Source organism: Vipera ursinii (genome assembly GCF_947247035.1).
Source record: "Vipera ursinii genome assembly, chromosome: 2".
Classification (NCBI taxonomy): domain Eukaryota; kingdom Metazoa; phylum Chordata; class Lepidosauria; order Squamata; family Viperidae; genus Vipera; species Vipera ursinii.
The window spans coordinates 15,917,162-15,941,386 of NC_139513.1; the positions used below are offsets into that span (position 1 = coordinate 15,917,162).

Here is a 24,225-nt window from a genome sequence, read left to right on the forward strand (position 1 = left end):
CAAATGTATTTTATGATAACCCTTTGTATTGCTAAGGATTTGTGATTGACCGAAGTCAACAAGAAATTTTACCCAAATCAACAACTGAATTTGATTGAATGGATATTTCAACATGGATGTCGGTAGTATTCCATGTATCAGATGAATCATAAACAATGTAAGGGATTATTCTATCATTGTGGCATGTTTGCTTTTTCATTCTACTGTATACTTTTTTTTCTTTTTTCACACCTCACACCATTTTATAAAAATTAAAGTTACGCTTTTCTTTAAATCTAATAGAAAAGAGGATGGACAGCTAAGAATAACAAGCAACAATGAAAAGGAAAGCAAATCGAGCTAGAAATCGAAATATTTTCCATTTACTTCAGAAAACCACACAATTCTCCTCCTCCTCCAGCAGCTCTTAGAAAAAAAGAGAGAAAATCAAGGAAGATTTCAAACTGGAATAAGTAGATTATTCAGAAGTCAAGGATACCTTACATGAAAAGTCAAGGGAGATTATTTTTCATTCAGTAAAAGAGGGAAATATCTGGATGTCAGTGGAGGAAAAGCTGACTAGGAAAGTCATGTAGAGTAGAGAGACATGCAGGCCTCGCCCTGTGAGAAAGAAAACGGATTGAATGAAAGCACCACTAAACAAGGGATTGTCCATATTTTTGACTTCCTCAAAAATATCCTCTGTGGAAAAGCTCCGACTTGTGTCTATTGTTGGAAAAGCACAGATTGCAAATCACAACTGATTATGCACAAGAGGAGCCACACAGGAGAAAAGCCATACAAATCATCTGATTGTGGCAAAAGCTTTGGTCAGAACAGCTCCCTTATGGTTCATGGAAGAACCCACACAAGAGAAAAGCCATAAAAGCACTCCTAGTGAAGCAAATACTTTAGTGAGCATGGCAATGTGGTGATATATCAGAGGATTCACAGCAGGGAGAAAACCTATGATTGTACTGATTGTGTGAAATTTTCATTAGAAATTTCCATGTCATGAGACACCAGAGGAGTCACACAGGAGGGAAACCCTTTGAATGTCCTGACTGTGGGAAACGTTTCAGTGATAATTCCAACTTAGTAATACACCAGAGGATTCACACAGGAGAGAGACCCATTAAATGTCGTGAATGTGGGAAAACTTTCATTCAGAATTCCTGCCTTGTGAGACATCAGAGGACTCACACAGGAGAGAAACCCTTTGAATGTTCTTATTGTGGGAAAGGTTTCATTGGGAAATCCAGCCTTGTGAAACACCAGAGGACTCACACAGGAGAGAAACCCTTTGAATGTCCTGATTGTGGGAAAAGTTTCAGTCACAACTCCAGCTTGGTGAAACACCAGAGAACTCACACAGGAGAGAAACCCTTTGAATGTCCTGATTGTGGGAAACGTTTCAGTGAAAATTCCAGCCGTGTGACACACCAGAGGACTCACACAGGAGAGCAACCCTTTGAATGTCCTATCTGTGGAAAAAGTTTCAATCACAAATCCAGCCTGGTGACACACCAGAGGAGTCACACAGGAGAGAAACCCTTTGAATGTCCTGAATGTGGAAAAACTTTCAGTCAGAATGCGTACCTTGTGACACACCAGAGGATTCACAAAGGAGAGAAAATGTTTGAATGTTCTTATTGTCAGAAAAGTTTCAATCACAAATCCAGCCTTGTGACACACCAGAGGACTCACACAGGAGAGAAACCGTTTGAATGTGCATATTGTGGGAAAGGTTTTAGTCAAAATTCCAGCCTTGTGAAACACCAGAGGACTCATACAGGAGAGAAACCTTTTGAATGTCCTTATTGTGGGAAAAGTTTCAGTGTGAAGTCCAGCCTTGTGAATCACCAGAGTACTCACACAGGTGAGAAACCGTTTGAATGTCCTTATTGTGGGAAATGTTTTAGTGATAATTCCAGCCTCGTAAAACATCAGAGGACTCACACAGGAGAGAAACCCTTTGAATGTCCTGATTGTGGGAAACGTTTCAGTCAGAATTCTAACCTTGTGAAACACCAGAGGATTCACACAGGAGAGAAACCCTTTGAATGTCCTGAATGTGGGAAATGTTTTAGTCAGAATTCCAACCTTGTGAAACATCAGAGGACTCATGCAGGGGAGAAATCTTTCAAATGTCGTCTGTGGACGTTACTTCACTCATGAATCATCCCTTATTGCACATGAGGAAATCCACATGAGGCAAAAGTTGAAGAATTTAGAAAAGGCTTGAAATTCATTTGTGATCTACCATTCAAACTGTAATTGAGAAATTGAGTATTTGAATTGTGGTCTGAGTCTTTTTATTTAAACGTGTTTCAGGACTAGACTTGTAGGTGGAGAGAAAAGGAAAATGGAAAAAGGCTAACTACAGTACCTATTTCTTGTTAGCAACAGCAGGAACTGGATATTTGCTTTTGTAGAACTTGTGGATTTCGTCAAAAAGGCTTCTGGGTGATAGTTTTGTATATTGATTATGTGATTCCCATATGTGGAGTTTCAGGTCTTCTACCTTGATTTCTTCCAGATTTTGAGGCCCAGAATTCCTCAGCCAGGGTAGAAAAGGTCCTCAAGATATAACTGTCATGCTCCTTGCAATTATGGTTGCATGTTGCAAGTGCTGTTAATTGAGACTTCTTTCCTAAACTACCCTGATCTCTGATGCAGCCATTAATCGAATGTGTAAGTCACTAAGTGGAATCTGGCTACCTCAGGGTTGGGGAAAGCTCATGGAGGCCTAGTGCAGGCCCAGGTTTGCCTGTCATAGGCATCTCTAGGCCTCCCCCAACCTCCGACACACCCTGTGCTGTTTCCCAACCCTTGTGCTGCCCGGTTCTTTCCCACCCCAGGGTCTCCACAGGCCTTTTCTCCCTCCCACTGGGTCGCTGCACACCTCACAGCCTCCTCTTTCTTTTTAAGATTTGTGATCATCATGTAGGGGAAGGAGGGGAGGGCATGCATCCCTGGCCCTTGGCACTGTGTCCTGGAAGCAGCCGTTATTTTCAGTGGGCCCTGGCTTCTTCCCTGGGCTATGCGGTGGACTTGTGGAAGCGGCTGCAATTTGGCAATACTGTCATGCAGAAGAGAGACAAACCTCTCTGCTTTGCTACCTAACGTGAGGGGGAATAAGTACAGTTGAAAATGTTTCATTGTTGATAAGGGAAATAAATGGGTATTTTCACTGTTGCTATGGTCATTAGGGTAGTGACAGATTTTATTTTCCTGGGTTCGAAGGTCACCACAGATGGGGACTGCAGCCAAGAAATTAAAAGACGCTTGCTTCCGGGGAGGAAAGTCATTGCAAATCTAGACAGCACACTAAAAAGCAGAGACATCAGCCTGTCAACAAAAGTGCGTATAGTCAAGGCTATTGTCTTCCTAGTTGCAATGTATGGCTGTGAAAGTTAGACCATAAGAAAGGCTGAGCCCCAAAGAGTTGAAGCCTTTGAACTATGATGCTGGAGAAGACTGCGAGTCCCTTGGACTGCAAAGAGATCAAACCGGTCAGTCCTAGAGATCAGCCCTGACTGCTCTTTAGAAGGCCAGATCCTGAAGTTGAAACTCAAACACTTTGGCCACCTTATGAGAAGGAAGGACTCACTGGAGAAGAGCCTAATGCTGGGAAAGGTTGAGGGCAAGAGAAGAAGGGGACGACAGAGAATGAGGTGGCTGGATGGAGTCACCGAGGCAGTAGCTGTGAGCCTAAATGGACTCCAGAAGATGGTAGAGGACAGGAAGGCCTGGAGGAACGTTGTCCATGGGGTTGCGATGGGTCAGACACAACTTCGCAATTAACAACAACAACATGGACATTAGGTCATGGGAAGTCACTCACAGTTGATTCAAACAGCGAGATGGGCAGTGATTAAGTTTAATAATGAATGAATTTAATAATGAAAAGATAATGTGAAGCTCAATACCCAACTCTTGCTAAGTGATATATACAGTGGGTTTCTAACATATATAATTGTTAACTTGTAATCTGTTTCTTCTGCAATTTGCATCTCTAAGTAATCTGTTTTACTCATCTTCCCTTCCCTCATTTATAAATTTAAATTTTCAGTTTCAATAATACATCATTCCTGCCACTCTCTGCCTCTGATGACATTAGCTGCAGTTATGCTTCTGCCTCTTAATTTATTGTTGCATTGCTATCTGTCCTAGTCCCAAATTCTATGAAAATACAGCAATTTATGAGGCACAGTTTAAAAATTAGAACGGCTAACTGAAGATTTTTTGATTGGCATCCTTCTCAGATTCAACGATTGTCTTCTCCATCACTGCCAGTCTGACAGAGGGAAATTAGGAGATTTCATAACAGATAACTAAGCTGTGGTTTCCCTCTAAAACAGCCATTTGTTTTGCCAGAAGGTTCTTTTTTTATTAAAGAGTTTTACAAAAACAGAATTTTACAATATATCCCCAAATCCCTCCCACCCCAAACCCACCCACTTCCCCCCCCCACTTCCCAGAGCTAAATACAGGATTATAGTTACAATAATCATATTCTAAAGAAAAATTATGCATAATATACAATTAACCAAATTCATAATGTGCTTTGTTGTTGTTGCGAAGTCGTGTCCGACCCATCGCGACCCTATGGACAATGTTCCTCCAGGCCTTCCTGTCCTCTACCATCTTCTGGAGTCCATTTAAGCTCACGCCTACTGCTTCAGTGACTCCATCCAGCCACCTCATTCTCTGTCGTCCCCTTCTTCTAGTGCCCTCAATCTTTCCCAGCATTAGGCTCTTCTCCAGTGAGTCCTTCCTTCTCATTAGGTGGCCAAAGTATTTGAGTTTTAGCTTCAGGATCTGGCCTTCTAAAGAGCAGTAAGGGTTGATCTCCTCTAGGACTTACCGGTTTGATTGCCTTGCAGTCCAAGGGACTCGCAGGAGTCTTCTCCAGCACCATAGTTCAAAGGCCTCAATTCTTTGGCGCTCAGCCTTTCTTATGGTCCAGCTTTCACTGCCATACATTGCAACTGGGAAGACCATAGCCTTGACTATACGCACTTTTGTTGACAGGGTGATGTGTCTGCTTTTTAGTGTGCTGTCTAGATTTGCCATGGCTTTCCTCCCAAGGAGCAAGCGTCTTTTAATTTCTTGGCTGCAGTCCCCATCTGCAGTGATCTTGGAGCCCAGGAAAATAATGTGCTTTAACTCCCCTTTAACATAACTACAAACAAAGTACCAATAACAATATCCCACTAAAATCTACTCATAAGCTAAATGGAACTTTTTAGTCCCATATTTGTTCTGAATATAATTTATCCATCTCCTCCAAACTGAAATATAGCTTTCCTGTGAATGATCTTTCAAATAAGCAGAAATCTTAGACATTTCTGCAAGATTCAAAACTTTAAACACCCATTCTTCTATAGTGGGCAAACTATCCTTCTTCCAATATTGTCCCACTAGTAACCGTGCTGCTGTTATCATATTCAACATCAAATTAGTTTCTTTAACATCACAATCTACAACAATACCCAATAAAAATAATTGCGGAGAAAACTTTATCTTTCTCTTAAAAATCTTTTGAATGTTCCACCAAATTTTGATCCAAAAAGCTTTTATGTTTCTACAAGTCCACCACATGTGAAAATAGGTAGCTTCTGAACTACCACATCTCCAACATTTAGACTGTAAATTAGGATACATGTTGGACAACTTCTTGGGATCCAGATGCCATCTATAAAACATTTTATAAAAATTTTCTCTTAAGTTTTGAGCCTGAGTAAATTTAACATTTCTGACCCAAATTATCTCCCAGGTGTCCAACGAGATTGGTTCCTGAATATTTTGTGCCCACTTTATCATACAGTCTTTAACCAATTCCGTTTCCGAATCCAATTCAATTAAAGCATTATATATCCTCTTTATATGTGCACAATTTAAATCTCTAATTTGTTTTACTAAATTTTGATCTGTAATTGTGATGCCAACCTTTTGATCTAACTTCCACCTAGCTTTCAATTGGGTATATTGAAACCAAGAGTAACTTATATTTTCTTGTCTTAACTCCTCTAATGATTTAAGTTGCCAATCATTCCCTTGCAATCTAAGTAATTCCTTGTAGGAAACCATATCCATACTCACTCCCATAGATACGCCCTCTAGAAGGTTCTTGACATATCTGAGCATTGGGCCAAGAAAATGCAGCTCAGTGGTGAATAAAACAAGGTCCTACACCTAGGTAGGAAAAATGAAAAGAACAGGAATAGAGCATGTAATATCTGGCTCAACAGAGGAATATAGATGTCCTACTGGACAATTAAGAGCAAGGAATCTCAAGACAACGAGAAGTGATAGTACCACTTTACACCATGCTGGTGAGTCCACACTAAGAATACTGCGTCCCATTCTGGTCCCATGACTCAACACATGTTGAGTCCCTGGAAAATATGCAGAGAAGAAATGTTAAATGGTCTGGATGCTAAATGACAAACGGTTGAGAGAGTTAGGTATGTCTAGGCCATGGAAGAGAAGGATTGGGGGGCCATGATAGCTGTCTTCCAATACTTGAGGGGCTGTCACGAAGAGGAGATAAACTAATTCTCTAGGGAACAGAAGGCAGAAGAAGAAGTTCGTGGGTGGAAGGTTGTCAAAGGAAGATCCAATCTAGAAGTCAGGAGAAATTTTCTGTCAGTGAGTGCAATTGATCAATGGAATAGCTCTCTTCCTGGCATTGTGGATGCTCCATCATTGGAGGTTTTCCAGAATAAACCAGACAGTCATTTGACTGGGGTTATATAAGGCACCTGTCTTGAGAAGTGGGTTGGACCAGAAGACCCCTGGGGTGCTTTCCCACCCTATGATGTTATGATTCTAGATTTAGAGGCAGCTTAGAAAGTTGGTACATAGCAGCCACATGAAATTGCTTCTGGTAAGGGGCTTTTTTAAAGAAAAAATATTAGTCAAATTAAGATAGAATAGAAACTATAAGATAAAAAGACAAGAATTACAACAGCAAAACAAGGATGAACAAAACATTAAAAAAAGAAATGTGCATTAAAAACAACGGATTTACATATAGTAAATCAGGTGAATGATGATAAACGTAACAATATTAGTTTGTTATCTTTGCAAAGGAGGCCCAAAATTGGTGAATTTCTACCTCTAGTTCGAATCAATTTGACCATCTATACTGTGAATAAAGGCAAAGTGCTGAACACATGAACCAACATTAAAGTTAAACATCATTGCCCTCTCTTAACCATCTATTGTATTTGTCTACAATGTCTTGTTATTTACAGTAAGTCAGCCCAATCATTGTCTCATTGTTCTTTTATTCTAAATTCCTCCATGTAACAGAGCTCAGATCCAATAGTTGAAATGGCCACTGTCCATACGACATGTATATTAAAACAGCAGTGCAGGGTGTCCCTCTAAGCAGGTTAGCCTGGTGATCAATCGGCCGAGTGCTTTGGTGGGATATTCTATTCTTCCCTTTTGTTTCCTTTTTAAAATTGCATTTTAGAAATATTTCTTCTACCATATATTCACAATTGCCCCACTCTTTCTTAGCCCCCATTTTCGAGGCCCTGCTGCATATTTTTCTGTCTGATCTAATGGAGACTTCTGTGCAAGCAAATTTACAGAAGTACATGGCATTTAGCATTCAGCAGATATAGGAGGCCCTCCTTCAGGAATGGTAGGCTGGGTGCTCTTGGATGCAACCCTGGCCAGCAGGAGTGAAGTTGGCCCCCATGGAGCATCTGGCCTGATGTTGCTGCTATGTCCTAAAACCTTGGGATCCACATTCAATAAGTCATAGTGTAGTAGAAATAAGAGAATCACGCAAGCTCTTCAAGAAAGGAAATTACAGAAGACAAATACCAGGGAGTACGTGTAGTTACGCTTACAGGATTATGGCTACCTTGATCAACATCTCTGCCTTAAGGACAAGACTACGTTTGCTGACACAATGACTTTTAGTATGTTTCCTCTTTAATAGAGATTTCGGGGGTAGAGAGGTTTTGATCTCCACTGAGAGTCACCCCTAGGAAAGCTGATTGTGGAATTGTGTAAAACCGTCATGAACATTTGGGGCTCAGCACAGAGGTATAATCTTCTGATGTAGCTAATTAGCATCACATTTCACTAAGCTCTGTTGCAAAGGTCGGTTGCTAGAAGTCTGGAACGACTTGATAGCTTTTAATGGGGCGGGGGGGGGGAATCGTCCAAACGCCTTAAGCAGAGACGAGACAAGCGTGTTTCTCGCCACCTATCTGCGGTTAAACAGGCAACCTCTGTGCCTAGAAAGCGGACAATAGAGAACATGGCATTTGTGTTTGAGTTTGAGAGAGTTAAAACCATCGAGTACTATATTGCTAGAAAGGAAGGGAGGAGAGTGGAAGCGCCTAGAGAAACTTCCTCTTCCTGATCACTCTTGGGAGGAAGATGGGTGTGCAGAGTGGATCTTTTCCTCTTCCCAGATTGAAGCAGCAGCTGGGAGGTGAGCGGAGGGCAGGTCGGAGGAGAAGCCGGGAGCGAGCGGGGCTGTTGGGCTTCCTCCACGGCGTCCGAGCAGAGAAGCAACTAGGCTGAAGCAGGTCAGCTGCTGCTGCTGCATTTTCCTTCCCTCCCCAACTTTTCAGTCCGCTGGTGCTGCAGGCTGTTAAACTGGGGGCTGCAATTTTTGTACTGGTGGGAAGATTTAAAAAGTCTCCTTCAAGCGAAGGTTGATTCTTTGGGAATGGCTTCTCTCCAGACGTCGTGAGTGCTGCACCACTGGAGGTTTTTAAGAGGAGATAGCACAGCCATTTTCAGGAATAGCAATAGGGTCTCTTGCCTGAGCAGAGGGTTGGACTAGAAGACCTTTAAGGTCCCTTCCAACTCTGTTGTTCTTTGCTTTGTTTTTTTACAATTTTTAAAACTATTTTTCTCTGATTACATTTGATTAGTGCTTAAACATCATGTTGTCTAGTCCAATTTGTTTGATTAATAATACAAGTTACATTCTTAGTCTCTACCCCTTTTCTTCAACCATTGATGAAATAAATGCCATGTTTGAAAATATTCTGTATCTTCTTTCTTTTTGATCCTCAATTTCAGCACAGTCCAATATCTGCTTGGTCTATCTTCATTCTTCCAGTGCTGAGCAAATACAATCCCTGCTGCTGTTAATACATGCAATGTTAAATATACCCTTTGCTTATTAAATGTTTCTGATATTATACCTAATAAAAAGAGTTCGGGTTTAAAATCTACATGTTTTCCTAACATGTTTTCTAACCAAGTGTCTTTTGGCCCAATTTTTTTCTTTATCACAAGGTCACCACATATGGTAATACAGGCCAGGTGTTTGATCACATATCCAACATTTACTGAACATATTTTTAAACATTTTTGCTAATCTAGCAGGTGGTAAATGCCATCTATAGAACATTCTATGTCAGTTTTCTTTATAAGAAGTTGCCATGGTCAATTTATAATTTCTTTCCCAAAGATTTTGCCATTTCTGTAATTCTATTTTATATCCAAAGTTTTCTGTCCACTGTATCATTGTTTCTTTCACTTGTTCATTCTCCATTTTTGAATTTAATAGAAAGTTATATAGTTTTGTAATCAGTTTTTTATCAGAGGTCAACAGTGTCTGATCAAACACTGTCTGTTCTTTATAAAAGTCATATATTTTTGCATCTTTATCATAGCTTGATTGAATTTGAAAGTAAGGCCACCATGATAATTCAGTACCCTGGTCTACAAGCTCTTGTTTAAGTTTAATTTCCCTTAGGTATCCATTATATGTCAATTTTTTTTCTTATTTCACTTGATTTGGGTGAACAAACGCATCGTTGAAAGCAATACTGACATTCTTAAGTACCTTTTAGCTTTTCGCATACAAGTAGTGTATTTCTTATATAATGATTTTGAAAGTATCTATGCATGCCATCCTAGTTGCGGATCATGTCCTTCTGGATATAACAGTCTTTTATGTCTGAGATTTATCCATACTTTTACCCATACTAAGATACGTGCTTGATAATATGACACCCAATCTGGTAATCTGTATCCTCCATTTTCTATGGATTCTTGTAGCATTTTCAGTTTAATTCTGGCTTTCCTTCCTTGCCAAATAAATTTCAAAATCAAAGCATTTAAATCAACAACAAATTTCTTCTCTGTTTTATAGGTGCTGTTTGGAACAAGAAGAGCAGTTTTGCTAAACTATTCATTTTCACAGTAGCTATTCTTCTTAGCACTGATAGTTGTACGTTTTTCCATTTTTCTAGATCTAATTTTATTTGATTAAAGTAATTTTATGAAGTTTTGTTTTATCATTGCAAATCTTGTTGTTAGGTATATTCCGAAATATATAACTTTCCCAACTATTTGAAAATTCATTTTTCTGACAATTGTTGTTTTTGCTTAGATGTAAGGTTTTTAACTATAACTTTTGTTTTTTCTCTATTTATCTTCAATGCTGCTATTTCTCCAAATTCCTCAATCCTTTTCAATAGTTTAGGGCAGACATGTCAAACTGGTGACATTGCGCGACATATGGGGACCGTTTGCCTTTGCCTGCAATGAGGTGGGAATGGCTTCCGGGTGACATGTCCGGTCCGCAGGCAATTTGACACCCCTGGTTTAGGGGTTCTCTCAATGTTTCTTCTGTGATAAATACCAAGTCACCTGCAAATGCTTGTAATTTATAGCTTTCGTCTTTTATCTCCATTCCCTTAATTTCTGGGTCTTGTCTGATGTTCCTCTCAAAAACTTCCAATGTCAATATAAATAGCAATGGGGTCAATGGATATCCTTGTTCCTTTCTTTATGTTAAAATTCCCTACGTAGTCCCCATTTACAATTACTTTTGCTGTTTATGATATGCTGTCTGAATTAATGTATCTTCAAAGCATTTATAGAACTCTGCAGGAAGTCTATCCGGTCATGCAGTTTTATCATTTTTTTGTCTTTTTATAGCTTCCAACCTTGTTATTTTTTTGTTTACCATGTTTTTAAAGTTTTCTGGAATTTTTGGTAGATTGGCTTTTTCCATATGATGTCTTTTTCCCAGAGACATTTTTTTCTATATCATATATTTTTTCATAATATTCTTTTAACTATTTTTTTATTGCCTCATTTTGGAGTTGCACGGCTCCCTTCTCATCTTTCAATTTGTTTATCAAATTTTTCTCTCTTTTTTCAATTTATAAGCCAGCCATCTTGTGTTTATTTGCATTTTTGGAAAAAAAATGTTTTGCCCTTTTGATTTGTTGAGCCAATTCTTCTGACTTATTAGGTTTAATTTATGTTTAATTATCTCCATTTGTCTTTTAAGAGGTTTTTTTGTGGATCTTTTTGAAGTTCTAGCTCCAATTTTTTAAACTCTTCCTTTAGCGTTGTACACTGTTGCTTTTTGTCTTTATTCTTTTCAGCTGTATCAGTTATAGCTAATCCTCTGAAGTATGCTTTGGCTGTATCCCATATGTACTGGAGTGAAATGTCTTCTTTTTAATTTTCTTTGAAAAAGAATTCCATTTCCTTAACTGCTATTTCTGAAATTCTTTCTCTTTTAATAAGAGTTGATTCCGTGTCCACCTTGATTTCTTCTTTACTCCTGTCCAACTCAGCTTCATCGGATTATGGTCAGCCCAAATATTGGGTTCTATCTCAACTTCATATATATTATTCTTAATTTAGGGGACATCCATATCGTATCAATTCCAGACCATGATTTGTGTCTATTTGAATAAAATGTATACTGAGTCTTTTTTGGGTTCATTTCTCTCCAGACTTTCTGTACGCAGATTTCTTCTGCTCTTTTAACAAACACCTTACGTAGTCTCTTTCTTCCTTTTCCCCCTATTTTACTACTTTTGTAATTAATTTTTCATTCACAATTGTGTTAAAGCCTCCTACTAAACAAATATTTTGATATTCCATTTCCAATATTTTCCTGTGTAGTCTTTGATAAAGTATTTGTTGCTTATTGTTTGGTGCATATATTGCTATCAACATCTTTTTTTGATTTATCGTCATTTCCACCATTAAAATTCTTCCTTCAAGGTCCCTTCCAACTGTGTTATTCTGTTATCCCTCAGTTAAAGCTGCCATATCTCTAAAATTAGGTGAAAAGCTTCGACTGTAAACTATTTTGGGACATTTTTCCAGGCTTGAAAGACATAGATTTTCTCCATAGATACTTTTGTAGGAGTGTGTATCTATCTTTCTCTCTGTATGCATATATCTGGAATTACATAATCTATCTCCATCGCTTCCAAATGTATTTTATGATAACCCTTTGTATTGCTAAGGATTTGTGATTGACCGAAGTCAACAAGAAATTTTACCCAAATGAACAACTGAATTTGATTGAATGGATATTTGAACATGGATGTCGGTAGTATTCCATGTATCAGATGAATCATAAACAATGTAAGAGATTATTCTATCATTGTGGCATGTTTGCTTTTTCATTCTACTGTATACTTTTTTTCTTTTTTCACACCTCACACCATTTTATAAAAATTAAAGTTACGCTTTTCTTTAAATCTAATAGAAAAGAGGATGGACAGCTAAGAATAACAAGCAACAATGAAAAGGAAAGCAAATCGAGCTGAAAATCGAAATATTTTCCATTTCCTTCAGAAAACCACACAATTCTCCTCCTCCTCCAGCAGCTCTTAGAAAAAAAGAGAGAAAATCAAGGAAGATTTCAAACTGGAATAAGTAGATTATTCAGAAGTCAAGGATACCTTACATGAAAAGTCAAGGGAGATTATTTTTCATTCAGTAAAAGAGGGAAATATCTGGATGTCAGTGGAGGAAAAGGTGACTAGGAAAGTCATGTAGAGTAGAGAGACATGCAGGCCTCACCCTGTGAGAAAGAAAACGGATTGAATGAAAGCACCACTAAACAAGGGATTGTCCATATTTTTGACTTCCTCAAAAATATCCTCTGTGGAAAAGCTCCGACTTGTGTCTATTGTTGGAAAAGCACAGATTGCAAATCACAACTGATTATGCACAAGAGGAGCCACACAGGAGAAAAGCCATACAAATCATCTGATTGTGGCAAAAGCTTTGGTCAGAACAGCTCCCTTATGGTTCATGGAAGAACCCACACAAGAGAAAAGCCATAAAAGCACTCCTAGTGAAGCAAATACTTTAGTGAGCATGGCAATGTGGTGATATATCAGAGGATTCACAGCAGGGAGAAAACCTATGATTGTACTGATTGTGTGAAATTTTCATTAGAAATTTCCATGTCATGAGACACCAGAGGAGTCACACAGGAGGGAAACCCTTTGAATGTCCTGACTGTGGGAAACGTTTCAGTGATAATTCCAACCTAGTAATACACCAGAGGACTCACACAGGAGAGAAACCCTTTGAATGTCCTGACTGTGGGAAACGTTTCAGTGCTAATTCCAACCTGGTGAGACACCAGAGGATTCACGCAGGAGAGAGACGCTTTAAATGTCGTGAATGTGGGAAAACTTTCATTCAGAATTCCTGCCTTGTGAGACATCAGAGGACTCACACAGGAGAGAAACCCTTTGAATGTTCTTATTGTGGGAAAGGTTTCATTGGGAAATCCAGCCTTGTGAAACACCAGAGGACTCACACAGGAGAGAAACCCTTTGAATGTCCTGTCTGTGGAAAAAGTTTCAGTTGCAAATCCATCCTGGCGAGACACCAGAGGAGTCACACAGGAGAGAAACCCTTTCAATGTCCTGATTGTGGGAAAAGTTTCAGTTATAATTGCAACCTGGTGAAACACCAGAAGACTCACACAGGAGAGAAACCGTTTGAATGTTCCTATTGTGGGAAAGGTTTCAGTGAAAATTCCAGCCGTGTGACACACCAGAGGACTCACACAGGAGAGCAACCCTTTGAATGTCCTATCTGTGGAAAAAGGTTCAATCACAAATCCAGCCTGGTGACACACCAGAGGAGTCACACAGGAGACAAACCCTTTGAATGTCCTGAATGTGGAAAAACATTCAGTCAGAATGCCTGCCTTGTGACACACCAGAGGATTCACAAAGGAGAGAAACTGTTTGAATGTTTTTATTGTCAGAAATGTTTCCGTGAGAATTCCAGCCTTGTGACACACCAGAGGACTCACACAGGAGAGCAACCCTTTGAATGTCCTATCTGTGGAAAAAGTTTCAATCACAAATCCAGCCTGGTGACACACCAGAGGAGTCACACAGGAGAGAAACCCTTTGAATGTCCTGAATGTGGAAAAACTTTCAGTCAGAATGCATACCTTGTGACACACCAGAGGATTCACAAAGGAGAGAAAATGTTTGAATGTTCTTATTGTCAGAAAAGTTTCAATCACAAATCCAGCCTTGTGACACACCAGATCACTCACACGGGAGAGAAGCCGTTTGAATGTGCATATTGTGGGAAAGGTTTTAGTGAGAATTCCAGCCTTGTGAAACACCAGAGGACTCACACAGGAGAGAAACCGTTTGAATGTGCATATTGTGGGAAAGGTTTTAGTGAGAATTCCAGCCTTGTGAAACACCAGAGGACTCACACAGGAGAGAAACCGTTTGAATGTCCTTATTGTGGAAAAAGTTTCAGTGTGAAGTCCAGCCTTGTGAATCACCAGAGGACTCACACAGGTGAGAAACCGTTTGAATGTCCTTATTGTGGGAAAAGTTTCAGTGTGAAGTTCAGCCTTGTGACTCACCAAAGGACTCACACAGGAGAGAAACCGTTTGAATGTCCTTATTGTGGGAAAAGTTTCAGTGCGAGGTGCAGCCTTGTGAAACACCAGAGGACTCACAGGAGAGAAACCCTTTGAATGTCCTGATGGTGGAAAAAGTTTCCATGAGAATTCCAGTCTTGTGAAACACCAGAGGACTCACATAGAGAAACCCTTTGAATGTCTTGATTGTGGGAAAAGTTTCAGTTTGAAGTCCAGCCTTGTGAAACACCTGTGATGTTCATGGAAAAGAAAGATGGGTCTCTTCATTTATGCATTGATTATAAAGGTTTGAACACAGTGATTGTGGGAAATAAATACCTCCTCTCACTCCTGAAGGAATTACTAACCCACCTAGCTAAGGGGAGTGTCTTCACTAAGTTGGACCTGAGAGAAACATCTTACTGGGTGAGAATAAAGGAGGGGGTTGAATGGAAAACTGCCTTCAGCTGCCCCTTGGGAAGCTACCAGTTCAAAGTCATGCCATTTGGACTTCAGGCGGCTCCAGCCGTATTTATGCAGTTGATTAATGAGGTCCTACATGATCATTTATACAAAGGGGTTCTGGTGTATCTTGATGACATCCTGATATACACTATGAATATGACTTACCATATAAGGCTGGTGAGAGAACTGTTAAAGAAACTATTGAATGCCAAGCTTTATGTCAAATAGTCAAAATTTGAATTTCACCAAACCCTATTAGATTATCTTGGCTACAGAATTTCTGACAAAATGGACCGAACCAAAGTGAAAGCTATAATTGAATGGCAACCCCCAAAGACTCGCAAACAGCTCCAGAGCTTTCTAGGTTTTGGCAACTTCTATTGTCAATTCATCCCCTCTTTTGCTAAAATTACCCTGTCCCTTACAGAACTACCAAAAACAGGCAAAGGAGGAGGGAAACCACAACCGGGCCAACCATTAGTATGGACTATGAGCTGCCAAGCAGCTTTTGAGAATTTAAAAACACTATTTGCTGCTGAACTGGTTCTAAACCACCCCTGCCCAGGGGAGCCCTTTGTAAGTGAAGCTGAGGCCAGTGACGTGGCAGTTGGAGCTGTATTACTGCAAAAGAATAAAAGTGGGGTCCTGCAACTCTGTGCCTACACCTCTAAGAAATTTATTGAAAGCGAGAGGAGATGGGCAGGCTGGGAGAAGGAACCCTTCGCAATTAGGTGGGCTATATTAAACTGGTGGGGACGCGGTGTTTCAGTGGGTTAGGACGTTGAGCTTGTCGATCAGAAGGTGGGCACTTTGGCGGGTCAAATCCCGAGTGCCGCGTAACAGGGTGAGCGCCTGTTACTCGTCCCAGCTTCTGCCAACCTAGCAGTTGGAAAGCACGTAAAAATGCAAGTAGAAATATAGGGACCACTACGGTGGGAAGGTAACAGCGTTCCGTGCGCCTTTGGTGTCTAGTCATGCCAGCCACATGACCACGGAGATGTCCTCGGACAAGCGCTGGTTGATCAGCTTTGAAATGGAGATGAGCACCGGCCACTAGAGTCGGAAACGAGTAGCACACATTTCTGGGGGAAACTTTACCTTTTTACCTTATTAAACTGTTGACACTATCTAGAACAGAGCAAGGTGCCTTTTGAAGTATGGACAGATCACAAAAATCTAGATACAGTGAAAACTCGCCGCAAATTGTCCCCAAAATAAGTGCAGTGTGCACAGTACTTTAACCATTTCACTCTAAAGTACATACCGGGAGGAAAAAAACTTCCTAGCTGATGCATTATCGAGATTACCCCAGTAGAAAAGTGAATGCAAAGACGTTAATGAGGCAATCATCCCCAGTCCACGAACTGACGCTCAACTCACACCTCGCAGGGTGCCTAACCCTGATGACCCTGGGGCAAAGAAAATAAAAGAAAACTTCTCACCAATCAATGGTTCAAAGACAATCAAGCCTCTCTTACATGCAGGGATGGTTTGGCTTACAAGGGGGGGAGGGAAAGTGTATTTGCCCGAATCCCTCTGTCTTAATGCTCTCAAAGATAGCCATGGTGTAAAAACAGCCTGGACACGTTGGATATCTAAAAACTCTACATCTCATCCTCTGGCAATTTTGGTGGCTGGGGCTAAAACGGGATGTGGAAAACTATGTCAGGAGTTGTGCTGTATGTGCCACCATGAAAAGAATTCCAGGGAAAACCCCTGGTTTACTGCAGCTGTTGGCAGACCCTTCTCAACCATGGGAAGAAATAGCTGTGGACTTTATTGTAGACCTACCTGAAAGTAGAGAAAATACTGTCATTTGGACTGTGATAGACCTGTTCTTGAAGCAGGTTCATTTCACTGCTTGCAAAGGACTCCCATCAGCCCAACGACTCACTAAATTGTTCCTGAAACATCTATTTGCTGCATGGCACCCCTAAGTGAATAATTTTAGATAGAGGGGTGCAGTTCACAGCAATGTTTTGGAGTTTTCTTAAATTAGTTGGATCATTTCAAGGCCTATCATCTGCTTTCCATCCAGCTTCCAATGGGGCTGTGGAATCCACTAACAAGATGGTGGAGCAATGTCTCAGATGTTATGTTTCATACCAACAAAGTGGACAGACCTCCTCCCTTTCGCAGAGCTGGCTTACAATAATTCTGTTCACAGCAGCACTGGCTAAACGCCTTTCAGGGTAGCCACAGGAAAAGAATTTAGCCCAATACCTAAATACCCTCAGTTTCCCTCCACTTCCCAGACACTTGATCAGTGGGTGACAGAGTGGGAAGAAATTTGGAGAAACAGGAAAGCTGCTTTGAAAAAGACTTCTGAGACTTATAAAAACCAGGCTGATAAAAAGAGGGCTCCCCAAAGAACATTCCAAGTTGGGAAAAAGGTTTATCTGTCAACCAAATATTTATGCCTAAAATTACCCCGTAAGAAATTAGGTCCAAAATTCTTGGGGCCTTTCCCCATTGTAAGGATCATCAACCCAGTCAGTAGAATTGAAACTCCCTAGGATTTTAGGGAAAATTCACCCTGTTTTTCATTGCAGCTTGTTGAAACCTTTTCAAGAATCCACTTTAAGACCTCCCCCTAAGAAGGCACCCGGACCCCTCGTAGTGGTGGGTCAAACCCACTATGAAGTAAAGCGTATTCTTGATTCTAGAATTTTTACAGTATCTAGTACAATGGAAGGGATACTCATTGTCTGAAGCCACTTGGCTGAAATCTAGTGAGGTGAAAGCCGACCGACTCATCAAGTTTTTATGAGAAACACCCCAACAAACTGAAAGATAGTCCCTAACATGGGCTTTTAATTATGCTAGAGTCTATCCTTTTTGTAAAGGGCGGGGCGGATGTCAATGCTTGCTAACATTGGATGTTCTTGCTTGACAACTGGGAGATGTAGCCTTCCTTTAACTCCTATATTATTTTTAGAGCTAGAATTAGTGGACACTGGGGGGAGTAGAGAGAATGTATGTCAAGACTGTTTATAATAAGAAGATAAGAATTTGTCATGTTGTTAGACAGGAGGGAAAGTTTGCATTTTAAACTAATTGGAGAATGTGATTTATGACGTTAAATTAAGGGAGGGAATTGTGTTTGATGTGTTCAGGGGAGGAGAATTCAGATCTTGGCTTCTAATATGTACGTCCCGAAGCTATGCGAATGTAATAAAAGATTCTTTAAGGTAAACAATGCCTTGGAGTTCTTTGAAGTACTGCATTTGTTGGAACCATGACATTAGGTTGTCTACCCCTGCTGCCAAGGCCATTTTCTTCAGTCTGCACTGGGAGCTTCTGGGCATAGGATAGTGCTGGGCTACCAGCAGAGAGATAACAGTTTGTGTTCTTCATTGAGTCATGGAATGTCGCCAGTGATTATCCATACAGACCACTGAGTTGCATTTGCTAGCAAACCTCTGAGATGCCCCGGCAGCCCAATAGTTAAGTAAAATATTGACAGCAAGCTGAATTAGTCCTGAATGGGCACAGTAGAGGAAGAATCCGACAGGACCAGTGGGTCAAACTGTTTAGATCGTTGCCACGCTGACCTTAAAGGCAGGGATAAATGATGAACCCCAAATGGGATTATCAAAAATATTCCAACATCAAGATGTACTCTACAGTAAGGGTTGTCAACCCCCGGCCCATGGAGCAGTACCCGGCCACGGCATGCCAGCAACCAGGCCGCATAAACAAGCAAAGCCCCACCCACAGGATGCAGGCAGCACACAAAAACCACCACCCCCCTGGACTGTGAAAAAACCCTCCCTCCATGAAACTGGTCCCGGTGCCCCAAAAGTTGGGGACCTGTGCTCTACAGGATGCCTGCCTGTTTCTAATGTAATGGGCCAACGGTATATTAGCTGCGGTTCTAATTTAGGTCAGGGCTGTTCAGGAAGCTGCTAATGCTTTGCTGGAATCCAATGTGCACAATGTTTGCATGCTTGATATATGTTGAATCTTCATGCTTCTCCCTGTTCTCTCTTCTTCCCCATTACTGCTAGGGAGTTGTTCTCACTGAGAGGCTTGCGATGTCCCAAGGGGTATTCGTGTGTTTGTGTGTGTGTGTGTGTGTGTGAGAGAGAGAGAGAGAGAGAGAGAGTAGGAAAGAGAAAAAAACACATTGCAAAGACAATGGATAGGATAGGATAGAATAAAACGTTTGAAAGGGACCTTGGAGGTGTAGGAAGAAAAGTCTCCATCATGGTTCCTCCAAGTGGGGAATAAATATGGCAACTGCTTTGGGAAGAAGGTTGTAGTTTATTGCAGAGGAAAGGCAGACAGAAAGATGGATCCAAGAGGAAAAGAAAGGCTGAGCACATGTGGGTAGTGCCTTTTTATACCCCGTGGACTCTAGAAAGCGGACAATACAGTAGGTGGCATCTGTGTTTGAGTTTAAAGGAGTTAAAACCATCGAGTACTATATTGCTAGAAAGGATGGGAAGAGATGATAAGCGCAGAGGAACCTCCTCTTCCTGATCACTCATAGAAGGAAGATGGTGTGTTGGGAGGATATTGTGCTCTTCCCAGGGTCGAAGCAGCAGCTGGGAGGTGAGCGGAGGGCAGGTCGGAGGAGAAGCCGGGAGCGAGCGGGGCTGTTGGGCTTCCTCCACGGCGTCCGAGCAGAGAAGCAACTAGGCTGAAGCAGGTCAGCTGCTGCTGCTGCATTTTCCTTCCCTCCCCAACTTTTCAGTCCGCTGGTGCTGCAGGCTGTTAAACTGGGGGCTGCAATTTTTGTACTGGTGGGAAGATTTAAAAAGTCTCCTTCAAGCGAAGGTTGATTCTTTGGGAATGGCTTCCCTCCAGACGTCGCGAGTGCTGCATCACTGGAGGTTTTTAAGAGGAGACCGGACAGCCATTTGTCAGGAATAGCAATAGGGTCTCCTGCCTGAGTAGGGGGTTGGCTAGAAGACCTCCAAGGTCCCTTCCATGTCTGCTTTTTTTACATTTTTAAAAAACTAATATTATCACATTTGATTACTGCTTAATAAACATCGTGTTGTGTGGTCCAATTTGTTTGCTTAATAATACAAGTTAGTTCTTAGTCTCTACCCCTTTTCTCCAACCATTGATGAAATAAATTCCATGTTTGAAAATATTCTGTATCTTCTTTCTCTTTGATCCTCAATGTATGTCTGTCCATTTCAGCACAGTTCAATATCTTCCTGATTATCTCTTTGTCTATTGTTTCTTCATTCTTCCAGTGCTGAGCAAATACAATCCCTGCTGCTGTTAATGCATGCAATATTAAATGTACCCTTTGCTTATTGAAATTTTCTGATATTATACCTAATAAAAACAGCTCAGGTTTAAAATCGACATGTTTTCCTAACATCTTTTCTAACCAAGTGTGTTTTGGCCCAATTTTTTTTTCTTTAACACAAGGCCACCACATATGGTAATACAGGCCAGGTGTTTGATTATATTTCCAACATTTACTGGACATATTTTTAAACCTTTTTGCTAATCTAGCAGGTGGTAAATGCCATCTATAGAACATTTTATGTCAGTTTTCTTTATAAGAACTTGCCATGGTCATTTTATAATTTCTTTCCCAAAGATTTTGCCATTTCTGTTATTCTATATTATATCCAAAGTTTTCTGCCCACTGTATCATTGTTTCTTTCACTTGTTCATCCTCCATTTTTGAATTTAATAGAAAGTTATACAGTTTCTTAATCAGTTTTTTATCAGAGGTTAACAGTGTCTGATCAAACACTGTCTGTTCTTTATAAAAGTCATATATTTTCGCATCTTTATCATAGCTTGATTGAATTTGAAAGTAAGGCCACCATGATAATTCAGTACCCTGGTCTACAAGCTCTTGTTTAAATTTTAATTTCCCTTAGGTATCCTTTATATGTCAATTTTTTCATATTTCACTTGATTTGGGTGAACAAACGCATCGTTGAAAGCAATACTGACATTCTTAAGTACCTTTTAGCTTTTAGCTTTTCGCATACAAGAAGTAGTGTATTTCTTATATAATGATTTTGAAAGTATCTATGCATGCCATCCTAGTTGCGGATTATGTCCTTCTGGATATAACAGTCTTTTATGTCTGAGATTTATCCATTCTTTTAGCCATATTAAGACCCATGCTTGATAATATAAGACCCAATCTGGTAATCTGTATCCTCCATTTTCTATGGATTCTTGTAGCATTTTCAGTTTAATTCTGGCTTTCCTTCCTTGCCAAATAAATTTCAAAATCAAAGCAATTAAATCATCAACAAATTTCTTCTCTGTTTTATAGGTGCTGTTTGGAACAAGAAGAGCAGTTTTGCTAAACTATTCATTTTCACAGTAGCTATTCTTAGCACTGATAGTTGTATGTTTTTCCATTTTTCTAGATCTAATTTTATTTGATTTAAGTAATTTTATGTAGTTTTGTTTTATCATTGCAAATCTTGATGTTAGGTATATTCCGAAATATATAACTTTCCCAATTATTTGAAAATTCATTTTTCTGACAATTGTTCTTTTTGCTTAGATGTAAGGTTTTTAACTATAACTTTTGTTTTTCTCTATTTATCTTCAATGCTGCTATTTCTCCAGATTCCTCAATCCTTTTCAATAGTTTAGGGCAGACATGTCAAACTCGTGACATTGCGCGACATATGGGGACCGTTTGCCTTTGCCTGCAATGAGGTGGGCATGGCTTCCGGGTGACATGTCCGGTCCGCAGGCTGGCAATTTTGACACCCCTGGTTTAGGGGTTCTCTCCAACGTTTCTTCTGGAATAAATACCAAGTCACCTGCAAATGCTTGTAATTTATAGCTTTCGTCTTTTATTTCCATTCCCTTAATTTCTGGGTCTTGTCTGATGTTCCTCTCAAAAACTTCCAATGTCAATATAAATAGCAATGGGGTCAATGGATATCCTTGTTCCTTTTTTATGTTAAAATTCCCTACGTAGTCCCCATTTACAATTACTTTTGCTGTTTGTTTATGATATGCTGTCTGAATTAATGTATCTTCAAAGCATTTATAGAACTCTGCAGGAAGTCTATCCGGTCATGCAGTTTTATCATTTTTTTGTCTTTTTATAGCTTCCAACCTTGTTATTTTTTTGTTTACCATGTTTTTAAAGTTTTCTGGAATTTTTGGTAGATTGGCTTTTTCCATATGTTGTCTTTTTCCCAGAGACATTTTTTTTCTATATCATATATTTTTTCATAATATTCTTTTAACTATTTTTTATTGCTTCATTTTGGAGTTGCACTGCTCCCTTCTCATCTTGCAATTTGTTTATCAAATTTTTCTCTCTTTTTTCAATTTATAAGCCAGCCATCTTGTGTTTATTTGCATTTTTGGAAAAAAAATGTTTTGCCCTTTTGATTTGTTGAGCCAATTCTTCTGACTTATTAAGTTTAATTTATGTTTAATTATCTCCATTTGTCTTTTAAGAGGTTTTTTTGTGGATCTTTTTGAAGTTCTAGCTCCAATTTTTTAAACTCTTCCTTTAGCGTTGTACATTGTCTCTTTTTCTCTTTATTCTTTTCAGCTGTATCAGTTATAGCTAATCCTCTGAAGTATGCTTTGGCTGTATCCTATATGTACTGGAGTGAAATGTCTTCTTTTTAATTTTCTTTGAAAAAGAATTCCATTTCCTTAACTGTTATCTCTGAAATTCTTTCTCTTTTAATAAGAGTTGATTCCGTGTCCACCTTGATTTCTTCTTTACTCCTGTCCAACTCAGCTTTATCGGATTATGGTAAGCCCAAATATTGGATTCTATCTCAACTTCATATATATTAGTTCTTAATTTAGGGGACGTCCATATCATATCCATTCCAGACCAATATTTGTGTCTATTTGAATAAAATGTATACTGAGTCTTTTTTGGGTTCATTTCTCTCCAGACTTTCTGTACGCAGATTTCTTCTGCTCTTTTAACAAACACCTTACGTAATCTCTTTCTTCCTTTTCCCCCTATTTTACTACTTTAGTAATCTAATTTTTCATTCACAATTGCGTTAAAGCCTCCTACTAAACAAATATTTTGATATTCCATTTCCAATATTGTCCCGTGTAGTTTTTGATAAAGTATTTGTTGCTTATTGTTTGGTGCATATATTGCTATTATCAACATCTTTTTTTTATTTATCGTCATTTCCACCATTAAAATTCTTCCTTCTTCCTTCAAGGTCCCTTCCAACTGTGTTATTCTGTTATCCATCAGTTAAAGCCGTCAGTATTTTGGGACATTTTTCCAGGCTTGAAAGACATGGATTTTCTCCATATATACTTTTCTAGCAGTGCGTATCTATATTTTTCTCTGTATACATATGTCTGGAATTATCTCCAAGACTTCCAGATGTATTTTATGATAACCCTTTGTATTGCTAAGGATTTGTGATTGACTGAAGTCAACAAGAAATTTTACCCAAATCAGCAATTGAATTTGATTGAATGGACATTTGAACATGGATGTTGGTAGTATTCTATATATCAGATGAATCAGAAACAATGTAAGAGATTATTCTATCATTGTGGCATGTTTGCTTTTTCATTCTAATGTATACTTTTTTTTCTTTTTTCACAGCTCTCACCATTTATAAAAATTAAAGTTATACTTTTCTTTAAATCTTATAGAAACGAGGATGGGAAGAAGAGCAATCTGGACAGCTAAGAATAACAAACAGCAATGAAAAGGAAAGCAAATTGAGACGGAAATCAAAATATTTTCCATTTCCTTCAGAAAACCACACAATTCTCCTCCTCCTCTAGCAGCTCTTAGAAAAAAAAAGAAAATCAAGAAAGATTTCAAGCTGGAAATAGTAGATTATTCAAAACATAAGGATACCTTACATGAAAAGTGAAGGCAGATTATTTTTCATTCAGTAAAAGAAGGAAAGATCTGGAAATCAGTGGAGGAAAAAGTGATTAGGAAACTCACGTAGAGCAGAGAGTAATCCAGGCCTCGCCCTGTGAGAAAGAAAACGGATTGAATGAAAGCACCACTAAACAAGGGATTGCCATATTTTTGACTTCCTCAAGAATATCAGCTGTGGAAAAGCTCCGTACTTGTGTCTATTGTTGGAAAAGCACAGATTGCAAATCCAACTGATATTGCACAGGAGTAGCCACACAGGAGAAAAGCCATAGAA

General features: G+C 39.5%; 2 protein-coding genes across 2 annotated transcripts in view; one reads left to right on the forward strand and one right to left on the reverse strand.

Annotated features, from left to right (window-relative positions):
• Window positions 1-24,225, reverse strand: part of LOC310634740 (uncharacterized protein) — a gene marked incomplete at both ends in the record, with an annotated part of 362,395 nt that overhangs the window by 101,188 nt on the left and 236,982 nt on the right. The gene's annotated exons all lie outside the window — the stretch shown is intronic.
• LOC310635362 (uncharacterized protein) lies at window positions 289-2,157 on the forward strand (the record flags this gene model as incomplete). Its single annotated transcript, XM_083354215.1, has 1 exon — window positions 289-2,157. Exon 1 carries the CDS (start codon window positions 994-996, stop codon window positions 2,155-2,157), a length of 1,164 nt encoding a protein of 387 aa, XP_083210341.1. The 5' UTR covers window positions 289-993.